This window comes from Dermochelys coriacea, chromosome 13 (genome assembly GCF_009764565.3).
Source record: "Dermochelys coriacea isolate rDerCor1 chromosome 13, rDerCor1.pri.v4, whole genome shotgun sequence".
In the NCBI taxonomy this organism is placed as follows: domain Eukaryota; kingdom Metazoa; phylum Chordata; order Testudines; family Dermochelyidae; genus Dermochelys; species Dermochelys coriacea.
This window is the reverse complement of record NC_050080.1, coordinates 17273558-17297944: the sequence shown is the minus strand read 5'-3', so window position 1 is coordinate 17297944 and position 24387 is coordinate 17273558. Positions and strand designations below refer to the sequence as shown.

Below are 24387 nucleotides of genomic sequence, written 5' to 3'. Positions count from 1 at the left end.
CCAAGGATGTGGTCCCATCCTCAGCTTTCTGTCCTAAACTATTCCCTAGCACTGCGGTGAAATAACTGCTACAATTCACCCCCAACTTGGTTGCATTTCAGTGGTGGAGGGAAGAATGGGTTCTTTCATATTCAGATATTCATAGAGTCTAGGCTTTACAGTTTTTGGCATGCATAGTTACAGTGCTTGGACGTACAAATCAGGTAATTGTGTGCCAGTGATGAGAACTGAGCCCTGGCACATCCAGTCATGGTAGCAGAACACCTGGAGTCTGAAAATCTGGCCCATACAGCTTGTGAAGTGCTTTGGGATCTTTGGACTGAAAGACACTATAGACATTTGTCACATCAGTTTGTATGGTGACAGTACTTAGAGATTCCCTTCCAACAGAGCTCCATTGTGCTAAGTGCTTTGCAGCAGCCCCCTGCTAGGCACTGAGCGCACCCCTCCCACCCCCAGGAAAAGACAGCCCCTACCTTGCAGAGCTGACAGTCAAGACAGACAACTCTCCATTGAGCCTGCCAAGATGGACGCCAACTGCAGTGGTGGCTTTTGAACGTGGCCATTGTGTAGATCAAGATCTAGGAAACTGTATTGGAATTTGCAGACAATTAGTAAATAGCACCAGATCTGGCTTCCTTAAAAGTGAGTATGGCCTAGAGATTAGAGCACAAGACTGGGTTACAGTTGTAGCTCTGCCATTGCTGGGTGATCTGGGGCAAGTCCTCTCCCCTCTCCAGGCCACTGTTTCCCCAGCTAGAGAATGGGGATTTTTTTTACCTACCTTCCAAGAGTGGTGTGAGGTTTAGAGCAGCATAGGATGCTCAGAAAGTCTCAGTGCATGCACTATGTCCTTAGTCCTGGGCCTTTTCCCCTTTCTACCATGTGCCCCGCATGGCCCCTGAGAGTTCAGTTACACATTGCTTTCACAGATGCACTTTAAAAATCATTAATAGCTGAGATAAGCAAAGGGCCAGGGCTGTTCAAATGTCAGGGACAATCTGAAGGGGGGAGAGGCACAGGGAGGGTTTCAAAGCCTCCTCAGAACCCAGGGCAAGGTCTCCCACCAGAAGCTGCGAGAGACTATAAAAGCGCCCTGCTCCCACTCCACAGGACTGAGACGTGGCTTCTCTGAGACTTTGCCACCTTGCTTTCATCAGAGCCAGGCAGATGCCAGCTCAGCTCCAAACCATGGAGCTGGGCTGTTTGCTGAGCGTGAGGGAAGAAGCAAAGACTAAAGAACACAAGCGGAGGCAGGCCAAGTGTTTGTTTAAACTGTAAAAGCAACAAGAGAAAGGGTTTCTTTGGACACCTTCCCACCACAGGCGTTGCAAAGGGATGTCACAGAGAACCCAGCCTCTCCTTTCCCTTTGCCGGGGATGCCTCGTGTTGCCTCTTGACTCACAAGTGCCTTCCCTTAAATAACAGTCAATGCCAATGAGCAGTGCCAACCCAGGAGGAGGAGTAAATACCACCCTCCACACACCAAGCAATCCCAATTTCCAGCAGCATTAAGCACCCAGAAAATGCTCTTCACTCTCTCAGTGCACACAAGGAACCTAGCATTGCTTAGCTAGGCTGTTGTCCCCTACCTTTGGTCTGGTTAAGGTCAGTCCAGTCTGCATTACACATTGCAGCCAGGCATGTAACCAGGCTAGGGGACATCAGGTTCCCTGACAGGGTGGTGGGATAGCCAGGCCCTAACTGTAGCTCGATTGCCAACACCGGGCCTCTAGCAAGGACCAGTATCGTTTGCAGCATCTCTAGAAGGTGAGCCAAAAGACCAGCCCCTTCCATTAGCTGTACTAAACTCCTCTCAGCCGGAAGTTGCTAGTTACCTTTCATCCTTTCTGCCCTGTTGTCCTTACAGTGATCCATCTCACATAGGATGCTGAATGGAGGGCTCAAGCTAAGGGGTATGCTACTGGTGTTGAAAGCAAGGCCAGGCCACGTCTTTCTAACAGAGCATCTCATTATGACCACCACCCTGGCAGGATCAAGCCCCAGCTACCCTGAAGATTGAATTTCAATCTATGAACCACTGCCACAGCTCCAGTTCCAGCTCTTCTGGAACAATACAGATAAAGCCCAGGACTAAGTATGTGAGAGCTGGTGACAAAGCATTGTTGGTAAAGGGGATCCTGCTATGGAACAAACATACAGAAGAATTCAGACAAATCCAGAGTCTGAGCATCTTTAGGAAATGCTGCAAAATCTTCCCCTGCATAAAGCCCTTGCTACCATAAGAACGACACTTGCAGCACACACATCTGCTTCAGTCCAGAAAATTGCACCCCCTCCAAAAAAGAGGAAATTAACAAAATAATAAAAAAATCAAACAAGCCCTGACCCCAGGCAAAGATTTTACCTCAAAAAGGGTGACGTGCCAGAGAATTCAAGAAGTCCACTAGGGACTTCACAATTGCTATTGATCGGATGTCAGAGGAGCTGATAACTATCACAATGGGCGGCAGTATAAAACCCTAAGATAAATAGCCAGATCCTACAAAGGAGCGCGTGTGGATCTGACTGGGTTGTGTGCAGCTGGAACACAGCAAGCAACTGGATTGCACTAAGGTTCCTTAGCACTTTGATTTGTGATATCAGCCTTCCATCACTCTGCCCAGCTGTGTTGGCTGACTCAGTGTGAGCCCAGCCAAATCACTTAATTCCTCCATACCCAAATGTCCTAGTCTGAACAATGAGGATTGTTCAACAATTGATTGATACTCCCCTTCTTCCGGGGGAATGGGGTGAGGATGGGGATAAGGACTAGTAGGTGCAAAGCCCTTGTCTAACTCCAGTGATTTGGGATGGTATCTCCTTTGGGAAGCATCACTTCTGTACTGTTGAAGGTGCTACTCTAGGCAGCAATACAAGATATACCATCAGCTGTAGGATGTGATAGCTAGGGGAGAATTCGCATGCCATCTCTCTCTACCTTCTGGATTACAGAGCCTGGGGGTATTTCTAATCTCTTCTCCTTTACTGGTAGGAGTTGCATGTTTCTTTTCAGTTTCCCTATGCTCTTTAAGGCACAGAAATGTCCCAATTTTTCCTAGGTTACAAATGGAGCATCCACCAGCTGAATCAGAAATCCATGGTGAGCCATCCATGGCAGGAAGTAGTTAAGCTCCAGCTGTCTTGGAGAAGAAAGTCATTACAATTTTGTGAGATACTAGTTGTTAGGGAAGTCTAATTTCTAGCCCACACATTGCAAAGGGCAGGAGCCAGAGATTATTCACTAAGCATTACCGCCATTTGATTATTACAGCTACTCTGACCGTACGGACAGACGTCCTCCTGCCCTGCACCATTCCTGTGTCTGCGTTTGTGTTTGTGATAAAACCCAGCCTTAAAGTCTTATCAAAGACTTGTTAAACTCAGCAGAGATTTCCCCCTCCTGCAAAAGCAGATACACCATGAAAATATACACCAATTTCTGCATTTTCTTTACAATATTTTCATTACAAGTCCCTCATTTGTAACTATTTTCTAAGTATCTCTACACAGCTAATCAAGGCTCATCTCAGAAAACTGCTCCCAGGGCTAGTCTGCACAGGTAAGGAATCAGGCATAGCAAGACAAGGCCATTATAGTATGATTTATCATGCTGCATAGAAAAAGGAAGGTACCCCAATCTTGATGAAATACGACAGGAACTCAGAGATGCTGCAGTCTTCAGGGGTATTTTATTTAGGGCCATTCCGGGGAAAGCTGGACAATTTTAGACATTTTGTAGAAGGAAAAATAACCCAACATTTATGGAAGATGTGTCAGGATGCAAAAAACTCACCCAAACGAGCCTGGTGTTACTAACAGGAAGCTGACTTGAGAGATTGTGCATCTCTCTTGTTTCAGAGATAGACATAAGACAGCCTCAGAGATGAAACTTTGCTTTGGGAGTGGCAGGGGTACAGGGAAATCAGGACTGAATTTCACTACTTGGGTCCCTCTGTCCAGAAGAGAGCTATTCATATACTTGTCCTGCTCTACAGTTAATCAGCACCAAGATACTTTCCCCCCCTTCCATGCAAAACCCTTTGAAGATGTAAATGGAAGAATCATAGTGCAGATAGTCAGAGGCAATAACCCTGTTCCTAACAGAAAGGCAGTTATTTAGTCCAGATTATCTGGCTGAGCGGTCAGCAGCTTCTGAATGGAATGGTTCCTGGACTTTGCGACAGGCAGACAGAGAAGCACATACACAGAGAGCGCTGCCCCATGACTTCCCATATGATCTGATGAATAAATAAAGATATAATCAGCCAGAAGGCAACATCTCTTGTAGAACTTTGCCACCTTAGTTGGGCAGGCACCGAATCACATTTCAATCTACCTCACACCTTCTTGGATTTCCTCATGTCCAATCCTGATGACAAAGAGGAGAAAGATACTGCCAGGTACAAATGCCTCACTGAGTGGCATAACCAGCCTCAAGTACCTGGGCACTGTACCTTTCTTCTGATATTCTGGCTATTGACTCCAAGGAGGTAGGCAGGATATGGGCCCAAGGCTTCACTACTAAGCTGGTTTGTCTTCCGTAGGATCAATGAAAGCTCTTGAGTTTTCCCAGGAGTTCATGTTTCCTTTGGTGGAGCAGTTTGCTAGGCCAGTGAACAAATTGTTATTCATGACTCAGTGATGAATCAGTAGGACAGCCCCTGGTCTGAGAGAGGCCGGAATGGCTTCTCTATTGTGTATCATCCCACAGGTTTAAAGTTGTAAGTTGTCTATCCAGCACCTTTCATGTGCACAACACTGGACCCTCTTTAGCGACAGAGCATATACACCCCAGGCAGCAGCAGCTTCCTTGTATATGCTCTTCTTCCACCCTGCCCTCTATCTCCATGGCCCATCCAAGCCTTGGTTTCCCGGAGACTGCCAACCAAGAGGCTGATGAGTGACACCTGTTGGTATAGTTTTTGGGATATGGACACTTGTCCACTGAGGAGAACTGGACTGAGACCCACATGCTCAGCCAGCTGGCACCTTCCTGTCACCTTCCTGATTTAGGCCCTGGTTGGAAGAGGTGATGGAGGGTGATAGATTGCATCCTTGCATCGCTATTCTGTCTCTTCCAACTAACTTTCTCCCTTCTCCGATGTTATGCCAATAAAAAGCTTTCACCACAACCAGACTAGTCAGTGTCTAGGAATGATCAATTACCTCACCTGCTCAATTCCACTTGAAATATGTAGAAACCGATACCAAGGTACCGAGAGATTAAGGCACAGAGGGAGAACGTTTCCATTACTATACCAGTCCCATGGGATCACTGTCAGAAGCTCAGTGGAGAACAGAGCATGTAGTTTCAAAACTACCCTTAATCAGATAATTAAAACTGAACAAAACCCTTGAGAGACTGGTTCCATAGAGCAGGCCAGCAAAAACATGAAGTGGGTGGATAACAAAATATACTCTTAGTCTGACTCAGTAACTTTCAAAGCATCACTTTCAGTAACGGCATTAAAGTTACCGTAAGCTTGAAGCAGCACATTATCCCATAGCCAAGAGTTACATGCACGAGTGGGAGGAAACTGCAGTTAAGGAAAGGGAGTGAAAGAAAAAAAAAAACCCAGTTAATTATCTGTACAATAATGGTTCCTCAGGAGGTGTTGTGCACATATATCTTCCCCTAGGTGTATGTGCCCAGTGCACTTGAGTTGGAGACTTTTGCCAGCAGTACCTCGAGGTGGCGCATGAGCCCCTGCTCCCCTTTTGCTCTCAGGAGAGGGGTAAGTGGGGCATGTTTGCTTCCTCCCCCTCTAACCTTCTCATCACTGTAACCAGAGGTGGATTAAGATTTACTGGGGCCCTGTGCACAAAACATTTGGGCCCCCCACATCGCTTCCAACCATGGAGCCCTGTCCCCTGCACCTCCCCTTCCCCCAAGACCCCACCCTCAAAGCTGGGGCCATCATAAGAGCTGCCCAGGGAACCCAGGCCACTATGGAGAACTCTGGACCCCCTCATTTGCCCTGGGCGGCAGCATCCTGAGGCAGGGACACAGGCCAGGCGTTGCTCTTGGGCACCCTGGTCCCACGCCCACGGAGGGGGTCTTGGGCCATCTCTGTGCAGGGGGGCTGGGGTGGAAGGGAAAGGGGGCTTGAGGCAGCTCCATGTGGGGAGCGGAGGGATAAAGGGAGAGGGGGCTCAGCCAGTTCCGTGTGGAGGACTGCGGGGGAATATACTCACTCTACACAGCCTCCGTCTTCTGGCCTGGCTGGGGCCTCAGGGGGAAGAGGAGAAGCAGAGCTGAGATGCGGGGAGGAGCAGCAGGGGGTGGGGCTAGTGCACTGATGCTCCTGTGGGGGCCCCCAAATTGGCTGGGACCCCAGGGCACAGGCCTGATCGGCCTATGCAGTAATCCACCACTGACTAACATCTGAAGTAGCAGGGAAGGTGGGAGGATTGTGCACATTCATTCCACAACACCTCCAACAACAGTTACTGTGCAGGTAAAACAACTGTTTTGTCCTCCTTTGAGTGATTGGGCACATACACATTCCATGGCAGGAGGCTCATCAGCAGGGCCCTTACAGATGGAGGGATTTAGGATCATCTGAACAGAGACTAACACCAGCGATGGCACGAGTGGAAAAAATGCACAGCAGCCTTGCAGATACCAGCTACCGGAACACGACTCAGAAAGGCTGATGAAGTGAACTGATCCGTTATTCTTGGTGGAGGAGAGGCTTGACAAGACTGCAGCAGAGCTTAATCCAGCCATCATCCAATGTGAGATTTCCCCAAACTGACACTGGTTGACAGTCTACTCCAGGGGTGGGCAAACTTTTTGGGCTGAGGGCCACATCTGGGTGGGGAAATTGCATGTAGGGCCGGGTAGGGAGTTGGGGTGCGGGAAGGAGTGTGGGCAGGCGAGTGCAGTGTGCAGAAACGGGCTCTGGGCAAGGGATTGGGGCAGAGGAGGGGTGCGGGGTGTATGAGGCGGCTCAGGAAGGGGATTGGAGTGCAGGAGGGCTGTGAACTGCTGGAGGGAGCTCAGGTAAGGGGGTTGAGGTGCAGGAGGGGTGTGAGGTGCAGAGAGGGAGCTGTGAGGCAGGTTGCAGGACGGGTTCGGGCTCCCGCCTGGAGCCACTTACCTAAAGCAGCTCTGGGGTAGCAGCAGCACGCACCAGAGCCAGGCCAGGCTCCCTGCCCACTCTGGCCCCACACAGCGCCGCTCTGGGAAGGGGCCTTGCGTGTCCCCTGGGTGAGGGGGCGCACAGGGCTCCGCACGCTGCCCTTGCCATGTCTCCAGGTACCTCCCCTGAAGCTCCCATTGGCTGCAGTTCCCCATTCCTGGCCAATGGGAGCTGTGGGGGCGATGCCTGGAGGCAGGGGCAACACACAGAGCCCACCCCACCTCCGGGCCCCAGGGATGTGCTGCCAGCTGCTTCTGAGAGCGGCGCGGGGCCTGCAGCACCACGGAGGGCAGTCTCGCGAGCTGTAGTTTGCCCACCCCTGGTCTTCTCTCTCAGCATAGGCTACCAAAAGCCTTGTAGAAGTCCTTGTGCAATCCAGGTAGAATGCCAAACCTCTACGAATGCCCAAGATATGAAGTGTTTCTTCAGCTTTAGGAGAATGGGTTTCAGGAAAACCCCCCACAAGCAAATGAATAATTTGGTTCAGGTAGAAAGCTGACACTGCCTTAAGCATAAATTTAGAAGGAGGCCTAAGGCAGTGGCTCTCAACCTTTCCAGGGTCTGATTTGTCTTGCATACCCCAAGTTTCACCTCACTTAAAAACTACTTGCTTACAAAATCAGACAAAAATACAGAAGTGGCACAGCCACTAATACTGAAAATTTGCTTACTTCCTTTTTATCATAGAATTCTAAAATAAAACAATTGGAATATAAATATTACATTTTAGTGTATAGTATATAAAGCAGTATAAACAAGTCATTGCCTGTATGAAATTTTAGTTTGTACTGACTTTGCTAGTGCTTTTTATGAGCCTGTTGTAAAACTAGGCAAATATCTAGATGATTTGAGGTACCCCCTGGAAGACCGCTGCGTACCCCCACGGACTATGCGTACACCTGGTTGAGAACCACTGACCTAAGGGAAACCTTGTCATCTTGGAAGACCGTGAAAGGAGGGTCAGCCAGGAGAGCCTGAACTTCTGAAACCCTCCTTGCAACCAGAAATGCCTTCTCCATTAGACAAAGATAATGACATTGTAGCCATGTGTTCAAAGAGGGGTCTTATGGAGTTTGGAGATGACTAGATTTGAGATCCCATACAGGTACAGACACAGAAGAGTAAATGTTTTAAGATTCTTAAAAAGGCTACTCAACAAAAGAGGGAAAAAGAGAAAACCCCTTGTTTTTGTGGATATAATGCAAAAATGTAAGCCAGGTGGACTCTCACTGAACTAAATCAAGTGGCCTGGGGATTTCAGGTGCAACAGATAGTCTAGCACATCTGTATCCTCAGTGTGATGGGGTGATAAACATTATTCCCAAACTGAAAATCTCTTCACTTTGCTGTGTACATGGCTCTAGTGGATTTCATTTCTGAATCTTGGGAGCACAAGAGACTGTCCATGCTGTGAAGCGGAGATACGGGCAGTTGGGATGTTGAGACTTGCCTTGATTTTGACACAGGAGATCCTTGACTAGTAGTAAAGTTATCAGTGACCAGAGGGGAGAATTGATGTATGTCTGTGAACCAATACTGTTTAGGCCACACCAGTTCAGTAAGGATTAATGTTGTATCATCTCTTTTCCATTTCCTGAGACCTCTTGGAATGCAAGGAACTGGAGGGAATGCATATAAGATGATGACTGGACCGAGGGAGAATGTGATGGAACCCAAGCTACAGCCCACCCTGAAGCAAAATCTCATGCACTTGTTGTTCAGGCTGGTTGTGAACAGCCTATTGCTGGACACCCCTAGCAGTGGAAAATCTGAAGGAGAGTGACAACCCTGCTGAGAGAATCCACAAATGTGTTCCTCACTCCTGGAAAGCGAAAGGCCTCTGAGGAAACATTGTGACAGATGCAGATTCCATAGGAGGATAGCTTCCTGACATAGTTGAGATTATCTAGTGCATTGGACACACATACACCTCTAGCAGAATGCATGTACACAAAATTGCTTAAAGGAGAAGACAGGATTCTGGCTTGAAACTAGGATGTCAGCTGTTTATTCCAGTGTGTTGGCACTTGAGGCCTGAAAGAAAGAAGAGTTAAAGCCGCAGTAGGTAAATTTGTCCTGGTTTGCTAATCAAAACTGATCTCTCCCTTACCTCTGAAAACAGATGACTGAAGCCAGTTTAAGGAATGGTGAGAGCTCTGGTGCACTAAAATCCAACAGAAAAATTAGGACACTATGGCAAGAACCCATCCAGATCAAAGCTATTCTCGTCCAAAGCAGTCAGAGGTCAACTTCAGTTTCAGCCCAAGAGCATCAGAGTCTTAAAGAACTCATGTGCATGTCAAAGGATAATGTTTAATTAATTCTGCTAATGCTGAAGGCCACATCCCCCTGAGCAGATGCAGACAACAGCATCTCATGAGAAAGGCAAATCAAAACACATACAGTTCTGATTTGTAACACCCACAATCTTTAACACACCTCTTATGACTAGATAATCTGATTAGGCAAACTCCTTACATATTACACATCCAAGGACCTGCCCAGACCATCTGCGCACACTCTGTATCAGAGCCGGAGCATAAAGAAAGCACAGACAGAGATAGGAACTGCAAGTACGACCCCAGCTCTGGGACAGTTCATCTGTAGCTTTTGCCGTGTCACTTCAACTCTGCCTTAAAAGTTCCCTCCAAAAGTGCTTGAGATGCATAATTAGCATTTAATATAAGCTTTCTCGGGAAGATACATTACAGAGATGCCATCTCTGTCAAACATACTCTGCTCTTTCCCCAGAGATTACAGACAACTGACCACTATGGGAGTGAGTAGAGAAAAAGGTTTAGATGGGCAGTCTCTGGGACATTTTGCAGCAGTAGATAAAGATCTTGGTGAATCCAGCTCCAACATGGGGTGGGCAAAATCCATCTTGCGGAGCTTCCTCTTTAATATTAGAGAAAACTGGATGCCCATGAGAGGTTTGAAGGATCTCTTCCATACATAGACTACATGAGAAGCTGCCCCATAGTGTCCCCCACCAAGTCAGTCCTATTCTATCACAGCTACCTCTCTTAAGGAGGCAGGGACTTCAGTCAGTTGCCTTGTGCCAGTGCCAATTTGGGTGGTGGTAGGCAGCTGACGTAGGTACCTGCCCACAAATCATTATATACTCAACTCATTTCACTAGGTCAGCCAACCATGAAATCGGTGGTGGCAACAATCAACCAAATCTAATCCAGACTGCTAACCTTCTGACTGGCAACCTGGCATGCACGAGTCTTTCCCACGTGCAATTGCTGCATTTGAATAGCAAAAAGGCAAATCTCCTATTCTTTGGAGCCTGAGCAGTGTGGTTTTCCCTTTCCTTTGCACAGTTGCTCAAGAGAAGGTCTTTAGCTGCTTAGCAGAGTGAATGCCTGTGGGAATGCTAAGCAACTGATGTGCTGGACTACTATTTATTTCACGGCTACCTGTGCTTCCCCCATGTTTGTTGCATCCACCTGTCGTCTTATCTGTCACTTATATTTAAGTTCTCCAGGGCAATGACCATCTTGATTGTGTTTGCACAGTGCCTAGCACAATCAGGCCCTGATCTCAGAATGTCGTCTCTCCATGCTGCTGTAATAAAAACAATGTTTGACTCCATACCCAAGAGCAGAAGACTGGGTGGACCCTCAAGCACTCTATTCTTTTCTGTTTGTTGACATTTTGCTCTGTTCTAAAGACTTACCATTTAAGGTACAGAGACCTCCTCTTCCCCTCCTCAACAGATATAAGCCACAAGCCTCCCCTTCCTCCCAAAAAGAACACACAACATGAGACTCCACTGCAATTTCTTGTTCTTGAATATGTATTTTACTGAAAAATCATTCATAAATTAAATACAAAAATGTACAAACACATGGGTAAATAAATGTAATGATACAAAGGATTGCTCTGCTGAAAAAAGTGTGTGTGTGTGTGTGTGTGTGTGTGTGTGTGTGTGTGAAAACACTACATTTCAGTGCAAACCTGTACCCTGGCACCTCTTAAAAACATAAGAGTAAGTTCAAAAGCCATGATGATGGACAGATACTATCTATTGTTTAACTCCACCTCAGATAGTGGGTGACTAGAAGTGTGTGACTCTTGCTCAGTTGGTAAATTCTTTATAGAAGAAGAGGATCTTTAAAAAAAATAATGAACTTTAAATAAATATTTTAGCAAATAAAACCCTACATGGCTTGTTAAAAAAAATCAGCACTGAACACACCCTGACTCCCAGCAAGGTCAGTAGACAATGTTGACATATAAGGGGTGCACAAATAGCCTTGTTGAATTTCAGCTGCCAGAATATGTACAGTTTTTTACTATGAGAATTTTTACACCATAACAGCACATGCGCCTGACAAAATGTTTTAACAATTACATTTCTACACAATATTTGACTTAGCCGATAAGATTAACAGTGCACATTTTAAGATATTCCACATTTTAGAGAGAGGGAAAAACTCAACCTGATTGACAAAAAAAATGCAAAGAGTGACATTGATTAGGTGTGAACAGGCACTTTCAGGCCAACCTTAAATGAGTACATTTCTGAGTAGAGGGAATGCCTTTTTTGTTCAAAACACAGGGTGTAAGAGATGGTAAATATACATTAAAAGACTGAGGATTCAAACTAAAATACAGCCTAACATCTACTCACACATGCATGCACAATTCATGTAGTGGTGAATTTAGACATTTGAAATACATTCCTTGTTTGAAGCACCATTAAAAGACATCAGTTGCTAGCAACATTTCAAGATTAAAGAAATGAGGGAGAGAGTAAAGGTCCAGCATTTGAAAAGGGTCCACAAGAATTACAGAGATCAAGAATCAGAAGCAAGAGAGTCTTTATTGCTATATGTGCCATAAAAAACAAACTATAAATAACCTTCAAGAAACAATTTTAAAGCACATGTATTCTAAGATTTTAAACCTAAATTACAAATTTACCAGCACTTTCAAGGCCAGATGCACTGTCCTTTCATGCAGGCTGATAAGATCTACACAACAAGAACTCCATATTTTCTAAACCCAAGTTATTCTCGAGAGACCAAAAAGAGCCCTGGTCAATCACACCCACAGCAGATGTGTATGGGGATCATATGTCCATGGAACCAAGAAAACAATGTAAACCATAAGAGTTAAGGAAACAGAAGGCAAACAATGCAATAAAAGAAAGTTAGAGTACTTCTGAGCTTAAGTACTCACAATCTCTATATATAGATATATAAAAAAGCAACCCAAAGCACTTTTACCATATAGGAGTAAAAGTGAGTTTGTACATACTGTGTAAGTGATGGATTGGTTTTAAACCAGAAAAAAAAAATCCCAAAACAGGCACAACCCAAGGAGAACAGTTTAGAAAAAAAATCTAAACTTGTAAAACTGTATGGGGATATCAACCAAGCACTTCAGGAAAACATGAGTATGCAGAACTGAACTAATTAGAATGCCCTTCATTTTTTCTCATTATGATTTTACATCTGTGGATAAATCTAGCTCACTATTTGAACTTGTGAAATGCATTCCCTGGCTAAGGATCATAACCAAGGGTTCTACCTAAAGTGAGAATGTACATTAGTTCAGTGTTCTGTTCAATTTACACAATGAATATATCAAAATACCATTTATGAAATAAAAATGTTACATTAGAGGAATCACTGTAGAACGTTGTTAATTTAGAGGCAGATTTAATAAACTGCAGCTGACTGCCCAAACCTAAAGACAGTGACTGAGGAGGGAAGGTAAGATTTTTGGGATTTGTGCATGGAAACCACACAGGCCTAGTGGTTAATTTTGTAAGGGGGCGAGAGAGAGGAGAAGAGGAGGGATGTGTTTGAATAAGTCTAGAATCTAAGCTTGCACTTGCCATCACTGTGGAATAGAGGGTAATGGACAATGAAAACCCAAGAGGAATAAAATGGAAGAACTCCCTATGAACTATAATTTACACATTATCTACTGCACAATGATATGAGCTGGATATTTGTTCTTTCATGAAGTTTCCCTTCTCCCTCCCTTCTCCCAAAAAGCCCACACCATTTCCGTAATAAGCAATGATGTGGCTCCATCTGAACCCCAGCATCCTACCAACTAAGGCCCCTATCCTGTAAACTCTTAAGCTTAAACTTTACATCACTAGAACTACTCACATGAGTAGAGGGACTTGCTTAGGAGTAACATTATGTACATGTTTGCAGGATTGGGGTCTAAATGAGTGACTTTAATATGTAAACCTTTAGCTTGAGTTTTAATTGTAAAAGAAAATAAAAAAGGCATTTTACACAGCTTATTCACACTTCTTTAAGAAGCGATTCTGTTGTATACTTTAAGCAGGTCATTAAAAAAAACAAACATACATGTAGAAGAATGGTATCATCTTAAGTTTCATTTGATCTCCTATTAGGGCAGTTGCCTACTGGATTGCTTCTGGCATCCAAACTCAAGAGTCATTCAGCCAAACTGGTTCCGTGAGAAGAAAGCGCGTCAGATCACTGTTGTGATATTTGAGATTGTTGGAGGAGACGGAATGCAGAGATGAGAGCAGCAGGTCACACTATTGTTCATAAAACCAGAAAGCGAGTGAAGTCCCCGAGCTTGCTGCACAAACAATCTGATTGGGACAGACGATTTGTGCGTGCATTTTCAATTTCATTCTTTGAAATACTGTGATCCTTCATTAGAGGATGTGTTTCTTGTCCTTGGTAACCCTATAAAAGAATGTCTAACGTGTTGCTTTCTTGGTGAAGGGCAAAGCAAACTTATTTTCTCCTCTCAGTATTCATTTACCAGAGCCAGCTCTGGTGTCAGATTAACAGTTATGTTTTTATACAAGGCGTCGTACGTAATGTTTGGAAAGTAGTTCAAGTTACTGAGGCCGTCCAGGACTTGCCTCTCTTTTGACTTCCTCAGCAATGCATACCTGTTTAAAAGAGAACAAAAGATGGATGTATCCACTCCCAACACTGCTCAAGGCTGCAGAAATTTAGGCTGAGAGCTACTACATACAGTCCCAACAAGAAAAAGCTAACATGAGAAAATCCTCCTGAACACAGACCCCTTAAGATACATGTATAAGAGACAATTCCAGCATTTAGACAAATATTTAATACTTTGCAGAAATAAAATTTTGATCCACTGTCTGGAATGATCCTCTGCTTTTTCCACCAAATGCATCCGATGAAGTGAGCTGTAGCTCACGAAAGCTTATGCTCTAATAAATTTGTTAGTCTCTAAGGTGCCACGGGTACTCCTTTTCTTATAATACAGACCAGAATCAGATCAGTGTTATTTTTCTAGGCTAGTATGTTTTGTGTGTGTCCAGCTGGCACAGTTTTGTCAAACTGTCAATATGCACAGAAATAAGAATTGATAACTTCCTTCCCCAAAAATGTAGATCATGCTGACACAAAGCAGCTGAATGACTCCAGGTGTTTTCTGTGTACCCCATACAAAAATAAGACATGACCTTCATCCCACAGAATTTACCATCTAAGTGAGATGAGCAAATATGGGGAAGGAGGGCTGACAAAATAAAACCACTCAAGAGCAGGAGCAAATGGCATTGGACTAGAGGCTGGGGGTGGGCAGAAACCAGAAGATCTGACTTTGAGGAGGTGGAGAGCAAAAGTTCTTGGCACCTCATTTCAGGGTTGGGGGCACCATGGAAAAGAGTCACAGAGGTACAAGAGACAGCACAAGGTGTGAGAAGGAACAGGTGGAAACATACAGGCAGGGTAGGTTCTTTGGTACTTGCACAGCCCTCATTACTGTAGTATCTACATTTTTCAAAATCTTTAGTGCCTTTCCAGAGGGAGTGTTGAAGTAGAGCATGAAGACTTTGAACTTGGTCTAGTAAAATATAAATCAGTAAAGGAACACAGAGGTGAAGTAGTTAATGTTACAGGAGCAGCAGGAAAAGATTTATCTGCAGCGTGCTGGATAGATTTAAGAGGGGAAGGAGTGAGTCCAGAATGGAGGAGATTACAGTAGCCTAAGCAAGAGAAAAACAGCGGCATATGATACAATTTTAGCAGTGGGGATGGAAAGGACACAGCAGAGGGAGAAGTAGCAGCGAAGATCTGGCAAGAGATTGGGTGTGGGGAAATTGACAATCAGCTCAAGGTTTGAGTGAACAGACTACGAGTGTGTCAGTAAGGATAGTATACAGGGAAGTGAAGTTCCCTTTGATCAATTAAAGTGAGAAATAGCGGGATCCAGGAGGAGATGCGAGGAGGCTGGAGGTTCATCAGCACAGGGCTCTGACATTAAAGAGGCAGTCAGGCAAAGCTGTTTACACCAACGACATCAATGTAAAGCAAGGCTAAGATGCACCAGGGCAAAAACCAGCTTTGGCCCATCTACACTAGGGAGCACTCTTGAGTAAATACACTGGTGGCTCTAACCAGACCCCATACTAGACAAAGCCCTAGTTACAGAACAAGGTAATAAAGAAAGCGTTAATTCAAAGCCTTTGAACTAAGTCAGGTAGTCCTTTGTCACTGCAAGCTTTACAGTCAGCGGTGGGCTATGATGTTATGCTCCGATTTGTAATACCTCCAGCTAGCAAGCTGAATGGCTTAAAAGATAAACAGACTGCTTCAAAACCCTCTGAAACATACTATCAGGTAGCAATGCACCTCAAGAGACTCTTGCCAAATAAGTGACAGCAGTTCACTGGATGCACGCTGACCATCAGCCTACAAAACTCCAGATCTGGCGAAACAAAGGAGGCAAATCTAAAGCTCTCGTTTCCATTGCACTGTAGCCCTTTGATACTTCAGAGAAACAGAACAATTGTGACATTTTTCCCCTGAAATTGACTTCCTTGGTTCAGCTACAGAGAATTGAAATGGTAGAAACTTCTTTTCCTCACCATAATCTGTTTGGTAGCAAAATGAAATCCAGATATAGAGAGGAAAAAGATTTTTATCTCTAACAGAAGCTTGGAGAACAGGAAAGTTGATGCTGGAAAGAGGCCCAGAGCTTAATGAACTGCTGGTTCATTCCCGGCTTGAATTTGTAGTTAATTCAAAAAGTATTAGCAGGGTGAGCTTTGTGAGTTTCTTTCTAGAGCTCTCCTAGCAGTTCCTGTTCTGGTATTAGTAGTGGTTAATACAATTTACATCTAATTTCCATTCTAAACAAACAGTTGTAGCTTGTGAGGTGCTAAGTCATGTAATTGTTCACAACTAAATCATTCCCACTGGTTCTGTTAAACAAGCTCTTTCGCACCATTGCATACTGCTCACTCATACTCTTCCTGGGGTTCCCCTGGAAAACAGGGGACAGCACGTGTGCATTTATGCTTCCGGAAACAGCTCTCTGGGTCCTGTTGGAATGCCAATCCTGATACACAATCTAACTCTTTACATCCTCTTGAACAGGAACAAAACCTAATGATGTGGAGCTTTTCCTGGCGACTCAGCATACTGTTTCACCTAGACTAAAAGCTTTGTGGAGCAAGGCACTGTTTTGTTACTTATCTTTACAGTCCTAGCATAATGGAGCCCTGATCTTTGGTTGGCATTCCAAGACACTATTGTAAAATAAAAATAAAAGTCAGAGTTAGCTGAATGCAAAAATCTTGCTCACTTTATGGCAAAATATATTTTCTCCTATTGCAGCTATGTTTTACGCTAGGGAAAAAAAAAGGGAAGCTGACTGAGGTGTTTTTACACCTCAAACAAAAATGGAGCTATGAGTACGTGACACAGACATATTGCTTTTGAAATGGAAGCTACCTGCATGATGCAAATGCAGGAGAGTTTGAAATTCCTCATAAACAAGGTCTAATAGAAACAGACAGAGGCTGTTCTGGAAACTATAACACCCAAGGCTGTGGATCCTGCTACAATCCCTCTTGCAGGTTAAGCAGGGTTGGCCTGGTTCAATGTTCAGATGAGAACCTTCAAGGAAACAAACGTTGCTTCAGTATGTGGTGCTGACTCCTCCATGAGAGGCTCACTTTCTTCAGAGTACAGAACCAGGGCTGCAGCTTGTTGACAAAAAGATTCTATGCTGCTAAAATCCACACTTTTGGAAAAGCAACCACCACTAAACAGGACCTTAGAATAAAAAGAGTCCAGGGTATTAACCACGCCAGTTTGGGTTATTACATCCTGCCTCCCTGCAGTTCTGATTATTCCCTTCCTGTCCTAACACTATTGTGAAGAAACTCTGTGCATTGCTTGACAGCTGCCACATATTACCCTGGAGGTAAATGCAGTGAGCCTCTTGTATAGTATGAATGCTAATTTGTGAAGTGCTTTAGTACATAACATTAGAACATACAAGCTGCCACATGGGGTCAGACCATGGTCCATCTTGCCCAGTATCCTGTCTCTGACAGCGGCCCATACCAAAGCTTCACAGGGAGTGTACCGAAAAGGGAAATTTTGGAGTGAAGCACCCGTCTACTACTCCCAGCTTCTGGTAGAAGCTTAGGGTCACCCCAAGCATATGGTTGTCCCCCTGACCATTTTGGCTAGCAATTATCGATAGATCTATCCTCCATAAACTTACTACCTAGTTCTTTTTTGAACCCAATTATACTTTTGGCCCTCACAACATCCCACAGCAATGAGTTCCACAGGTTAGTTGTGCATTGTCTGAAAAAGTACTTCCTCTTGTTTGTATAAAACCTGCAACTTATTAATCAGGTGACCCCTGTTTTTTCTATTATGTGGAACAGCAAACAACATGTCTCAATTCACTTTCTCCACACCAGTTATGATTTTATAGATCAGGGGTTCTCAAACTAGGGGTTAGGACCCCTCAGGGGGTCGCGAGGTTATTACATGGGGGGTTGCAAGCTGTCAGCCTCGAACCCAAACCCGGCTTTGCCTCTAGCATTTATAATGGTGTTAAATATATTTAGAAGTGTTTTTAATTTGGGAGGGAGGGGGTCGGTCGCACTCAGAGGCTTGTTATGTGAAAGCGGTCACCAGTACAAAAGTTTGAGAACCACTGTTATAGATCTCTAATATCCCCCTTTGTCATCTCTTTTCCTAAGATGAACAGCCCCAGTCATCTTACTCTTGTCTCGTATGGAAACTGTTCCATACCTTTGATCATTTTCGGCACCTTTTTCTGAAATTTTACCAGTTTCACTATACCCTTTTTGAGATGTGGTAACCAGAACTGGACTCAGTATTCAAAGTGTGGGTGCATCATGGATTTATATAGTAGCATGATGATTTTGGAATCCTTCAGAATGAAACATAAATCTTCAATAATAAAAATCTCACTTGCCTTCCCAGGAACTGCACTTCACCTCGATGATGGTGTGGAATTGACTTGTATTTCCCGGTGACTCCTCGTGGTCGAGTCACTGAGTAGCCTGCATACTGAACCCTGTGTATTACAAAGATAGGACTGACTGTTGCATTTGTTCCAAATTCAATACTTGCTAAGGCTGAACAATCATGAGCCACAATAGACTCGTCATCTGTAGTAAGTACGAGTTTCCATTAGCTAGCTAAATAAAGTGAGAAGATCTCAATCAGTTCAGGCTTTGGGCAAACTAAGCTGCTTTCAGTACATTAAGTTTTAATTGAGTAGTCGAACTGATCCTCAGATGAACAACAACATGAGAAATAACGTCCAAGGCCAACAATTTCACAAAGTTACCTACGGCAAGAACTGTATTTTCTCATTCTGTTAGTTATGAGCTTCCAATCCAATTTGCTTTAGTAGAATGGAATGAAACCTCAATCTTTCCATTTATCAGGATACCCTAAAGGGCGTGAGAGTCTCCCCCACCCCTCCACGCATGCGAAGAGGGCATGGAATAGCTCCAGAGCCAATCCTCACTGCCTGGGTGGGGAGGGGCAGCTTCCCTTCACATGCTCTGTAAAGCCCCTTTCCATGCAATGGCAAGGCTGGAGATGTCTGAAAGCTGCTCAACCAAATTAAGGCTTTCAGGGCGTAAGCTAAGAACCAGTTCACAGCAGCAGGTAAAATACCCAGGCTTTATTTCACTCAGAGCCCTGAGGAGCATCCACTGCCAAGAAGCTGGGTGTGTGCACTGTATGCCTGAGGAAATATATCCCCAACCCCTGTGGCACCACATTCTTGTACCAGGCCAGCCACTACTGTATCAATGACAGTTTGTACAACATGCATCAGGTGTCGCGAGTTAGATGCTGTTACAAGAACTCAATGAGCAGAAGAGTCACACCGTAGGAAAGTCTGCATGGAAGCTCGTCCATCCGCTTATCTTTGGGGTAGACTCATAGATACTAAGGTCAGAAGGGACCATTCTGATCATCTAGTCCGACCTCCTGCACAGCGCAGGCCACATGCCTGCCCATTCCTATGAAAAACCTCACCTATGTCTGAGCTATTGAAGTCCTTAAATCATGGTTTAAAGACTTCAAGGAGCAGAGAAGCCTCCCTCAAGTCAACCATGCCCCATGCTACAGAGGAAGGCGAAAAACCTCCAGGGCCTCTCCAATCTGCCCTGGAGGAAAATTCCTTCTCGACCCCAAATATGGCGATCAGCTAAACCCTGAGCATATGGGCAAGATTCACCAGCCAGATACTACAGAAAATTCTTTCCTGGGTAACTCAGATCCCATCCATCTAATATCCCATCTCAGGGGATTAGTCCTATTTACCCTGAATATTTAAAGATCAATTACTTACCAAAATCCCATTATCCCATCATACCATCTCCTCCATAAACTTATCGAGTAGAATCTTAAAGCCAGATAGATCTTTTGCCCCCAATGCTTCCCTTGGAAGGCTATTCCAAAATTTCACTCCTCTGATGGTTAGAAACCTTCGTCTGATTTCAAGTCTAAACTTCCTGGTGGCCAGTTTATACCCATTTGTTCTTGTGTCCACATTGGTGCTGAGGTTAAATAATTCCTCTCCCTCTCCTGTATTTATCCCTCTGATATATTTATAGAGAGTGATCATATCTCCCCTCAACCTTCTTTTCGTTAGGCTAAACAAGCCAAGCTCCTTAAGTCTCCTTTCATAAGACAAGTTTTCCATTCCTCGGATCATCCTAGTAGCCCTTCTTTGTACCTGCTCCAGTTTGAATTCATCCTTTTTAAACATGGGAGACCAGAACTGCACACAGTATTCAAGGTGAGGTCTCACCAGTGCCTTGTATAACGGTACTAAAACCTCCTTATCCCTACTGGAAATGCCTCTCCTGATGCATCCCAAAACCACATTAGCTTTTTTCAGAGCCGTATCACATTGGCAGCTCATAGTCATCCTATGATCAACCAATACTCCAAGGTCCTTCTCCTCTTCTGTTACTTCTAATTGATGCGTCCCCAACTTATAACTAAAATTCTTGTTATTAATCCCTAAATGCATAACCTTACACTTCTCACTATTATATTTCATCCTATTACTATTACTCCAGTTTACAAGGTCATCCAGATCCTCCTGTATAATAGCCCGATCCTTCTCCGAATTGGCAATACCTCCCAGCTTTGTATCATCTGCAAACTTTATTAGCACACTCCCACTTTTTGTGCCAAGGTCAGTAATAAAAAGATTAAATAAGATTGGTCCCAAAACCGATCCCTGAGGAACTCCACTGGTAACCTCCCTCCAACCTGACAGTTCGCCTTTCAGTAGGACCCGTTGCAGTCTCCCCTTTTACCAATTCCTTATCCACCTTTTGATGTTCATATTGATCCCCATCTTCTCCAATTTAACTAATAATTCCCCATGTGGCACGGTATCAAATGCCTTACTGAAATCTAGGTAAACTAGATCCACTGCATTTCCTTTATCTAAAAAATCTGTTACTTTTTCAAAAAAGGAGATTAGGTTGGTTTGGCACGATCTACCTTTTGTAAAACCATGTTGTATTTTGTCCCATTTACCATTGACTCAAGTCAAGACACACATCAGTACCTGTTCCAAAGATCGTCATCCTCTCCGCCCCAGCCCCAGAACGCATTAGGAAAGCCATTGATCTTCCGAAACTGTTCCACCGTTAAGCCACTCACTCCACCAAAGAACTCATTATAAGGAAGCCTAAATAAAAAAGTGCATTAGTCACACCTGTTGTGAACAGTGTCTCAGGTCAGGGCTGATGCATTTGCCTGCTCACAGCCTGTCAAAGAATATCAGGGATGGAAGGGACCTCAGGAGGTCATCTAGTCCAACCCCCTGCTCAAAGCAGGGCCAATCCCCAAATCCTTAAATGGCCCCCTTGAGGATTGAACTCACAACCCTGGGTTTAGCAAGCCAATGCTCCAACCACTGAGCTATCCCTCCCCCATCAGAACAGCCGTTCTTCTGGATGCAGCTGAATTAAGCCTTGAGCTATTGGGAGGTTTGCTTCTATTTCTGCTATGTTTACTTGCACAAAACCTGGAAACCAAACAAATTAATCTTTTTAAAATCTAGCTATTGACTTTTTAATCCATGAAGGGGGGAATACAAGTGCTTACAGATACATATATTTATCCAGCTTGGCTGCAAAGTGTCTTGGCATCTGTCCACATCCATAATAGTTACGGTCATTTTCTGGTATATGGTCCACATCATGAAAGATCAGACAATCCCAGTCCAAGTCCTTCATTGCTTCCCGAAAACCAATATTGAAGAGCATGGCACGGTTAAATGGTTGGTTGCCAGCCTAGGAAATAGAGTGATTTCTCAGAAGAAGCTCAATATACAATTCACACACACACACACACACACACACACACACACACACACTATGTACACCAAGTACAAGTTTGGAAGTCGGTCATTCTTCTCATGGCCTCTTACACAAACTTGGGGGGAACGACACCTTAAATTCCTGTTTTTGTAACCCTCTTGCCCGGGTTTAACAATAGATATATGTGCTAAACAAACCTAATTTATTCTAAGATTCTGAAAGCTTCTGGGAAATTAAAGTAAGTGCCTGTGTCCAACAAAACATTCAGGTGAATGGCATATTATGAGAAGCTAGGTATTGTACACACATCAACACTAGGCAGTAACCTTTGAAAGCCTATGATATGTACTCTGCCTGATAAACAAAAACACACAGGACACACTTCAGAGATTTGCCATTATTGTGCAATAATGGAGGGCAGAAGACAGTAAATAGCCTTTTATATGTGGGATGCATCGGACAGCAAATCAGTCAGACAATAGCAAGTTTCATGTTCCAGTGGTTACTCCCACTGGTGATGGATTAGCTCAGAAAAATACATTGCATACACATGGAAAGTGACTCACTTGCTCAATGACGTAAAATGCAAACTGTAAACGTTGGCGCTGCAGCATTGGAATAAGGTGCCTAAAGAGAACTGGAAGATGCTCATAACGATTGCGGAATGGTATCAGGATTGCCACCTAAGAGATGGAAGACATCAGGTAGTTATTACTATATCTGGAAACCAGCTTTCACTTTGGCAGCCCGCAAACCTTCAGCTCAGGGCATTGGGTATACCTGAAGCCATGTGTACGTGTTTACAATCACAGGACCATAGACAATGTTGATAGAAAAGGACTAACAGATCTAACCCATTTCCTGGGGCTGCCATGATGGATTTTTTCCTTCATGCAATATACAACATGGAGCACACAATTGTGTGTTGGCCATTCATTTTCATGCCTCCTTTATTTTGTGCATTTCGGTACTTTAGCTTTTTAAAATATACTACTACTTTGGAGAGATGAAGTTTCTTTCAAACATTAACAATTTCATGCTGGGTCAGGGGAAAGAGACTGACTGCACTGGAGACTTAAATCTTCTACCAACTGAAAAGGTAGAGCATGATTCTCCTACACCATGCTGTTAATGTGTCTCCACCCTCACAAGCAGGGAACCGCTATAGCAAAGATAAATTCATAGTCTCCAAGGTCCATGTTACCCTTGGTCTTTCTGGGCTAATTCTTGCTCAAAATGAGAGGTAATTTTGGTGATCTGGACCCCTGTCAGCTAGGAACTAATCATTACACAAACCAGTAAACGGCCATCTGCATGCAACACATTTCAGACACTATCAGCTGAGCTGGATTTGAACGGTGATTGAGCCGACAGGCTCCACATCCCACACACCCCTCTCCAAAACATTTCTTATAAAAGAAATGAAGTGCTGACCCATCTGTCACTAGGTAAGATGCTCCTGAAGCTACAGGTATAAAGCCAGACAACACACACCTATGTTAAGGTATCCCTACATTATGTGTGATGCAACACATGATATTTTTCTTTAGAATGGCAAAATGTAACCATAGCCCAGTTCTTGCCAATGCCATTGTTTGCACTCCTTTGTACTGAACAATGGCATCACATTTTAAAGTAGCTTATGGTTGTTTTGAGGCTACAGTTTACCTTCCAGCGAGGCAGGCAGTCATCAGGTTTCCAATGGCCTCCTAGCTTGATAGACAGATCTTTAGAGAATAATTGATGGATATCCTCCATTCTGATTTCACTCATATTTACATCAATTGGGCCCTCTGTGTACACAATGGAAAGAGGAGGTCAATATTCCAGTTCCAGCAAGAGAAGGTGCATCTCAGGCTTCTCACACTTCAGTCTCATGGTCCTACCCCATCAGTGTGCATGCTTCTGTCCACTTCACTTTTCATACACTTATTACTAGTGCTGATTGCAAAATGGGTCTTTTCCTGTCAAGTAAAAAACTGATTAGAAAATGCTGCCACAGTACTTCATGATCTCATTCTCCTTTATAGGTTGGGCTCCCTGGTCAGACTATATCTCCCATGATGCATCATAGTCTTCCCTCTTGGAGAGGCAGTGCATCATGGGAGACTGGTTGTGATGCATAATAGGAGGAGTTGTCTGGCCAGGGAGCCCAGCCTTTAGAAGTGAATGGGAGGATAAGGCACTGTGCCAGCATTTCCAAATAAAAATGAGATTCGGGGGGGGGGAGAATCAATCTTCAGCAGAAAGACTTCTCACAGGAAAGTTTTGTTTTGTCAAAAGCCAATTTTCAATTTAAAAACAGTTCACAAAATTGTTTTAGTTTCTTCTTTCCTCACTAGCATTTGGCTTCCCAACATCCCAGCTTAGTCACTATTTTCTGACCATAGGTCAAGGAAGAGACACTTGCCCAGTGAAATTCAAAATAGGATTTTTTTTTTTTTTTTTTTTTTTTAAGAGGATAGTTTGGTGGTCCAATTCATTGTATTCCATTGCTCTGTTTCCAGGACTAGTCCAGGTTGGCAAATATTGCAGTAAACCCCGTGAAGAGGTAAGGAGCAAGCACTTCTATCATTCCCTTAAAAAAAAAAAAAAAAAAAAAAAAAAAAAAAA

At 44.1% G+C, this 24387-nt stretch overlaps 1 protein-coding gene across 4 annotated transcripts in view; it reads right to left on the bottom strand.

The window, feature by feature from the left end:
• Positions 1-10941: 10941 nt before the first annotated feature.
• Positions 10942-24387, bottom strand: part of B4GALT5 (beta-1,4-galactosyltransferase 5) — a 72260-nt gene continuing 58814 nt past the window's right edge. For 3 of the 4 annotated variants that reach the window (XM_043496259.1, XM_038369242.2, XM_043496260.1), the window contains 6 exons: positions 23443-23567; positions 22341-22457; positions 21560-21747; positions 21018-21140; positions 18387-18488; positions 10942-14055 (listed from right to left, as the gene is read on the bottom strand). In XM_043496259.1, coding sequence (XP_043352194.1) covers positions 13908-14055; positions 18387-18488; positions 21018-21140; positions 21560-21747; positions 22341-22457; positions 23443-23567 — 803 coding nt within the window. In that variant the 3' untranslated portion in view covers positions 10942-13907. Of the gene's footprint in view, positions 14056-18386; positions 18489-18513; positions 19370-20996; positions 21141-21559; positions 21748-22340; positions 22458-23442; positions 23568-24387 lie in introns of those variants that run through there. The other variant, XM_043496261.1, reaches the window with a different exon arrangement.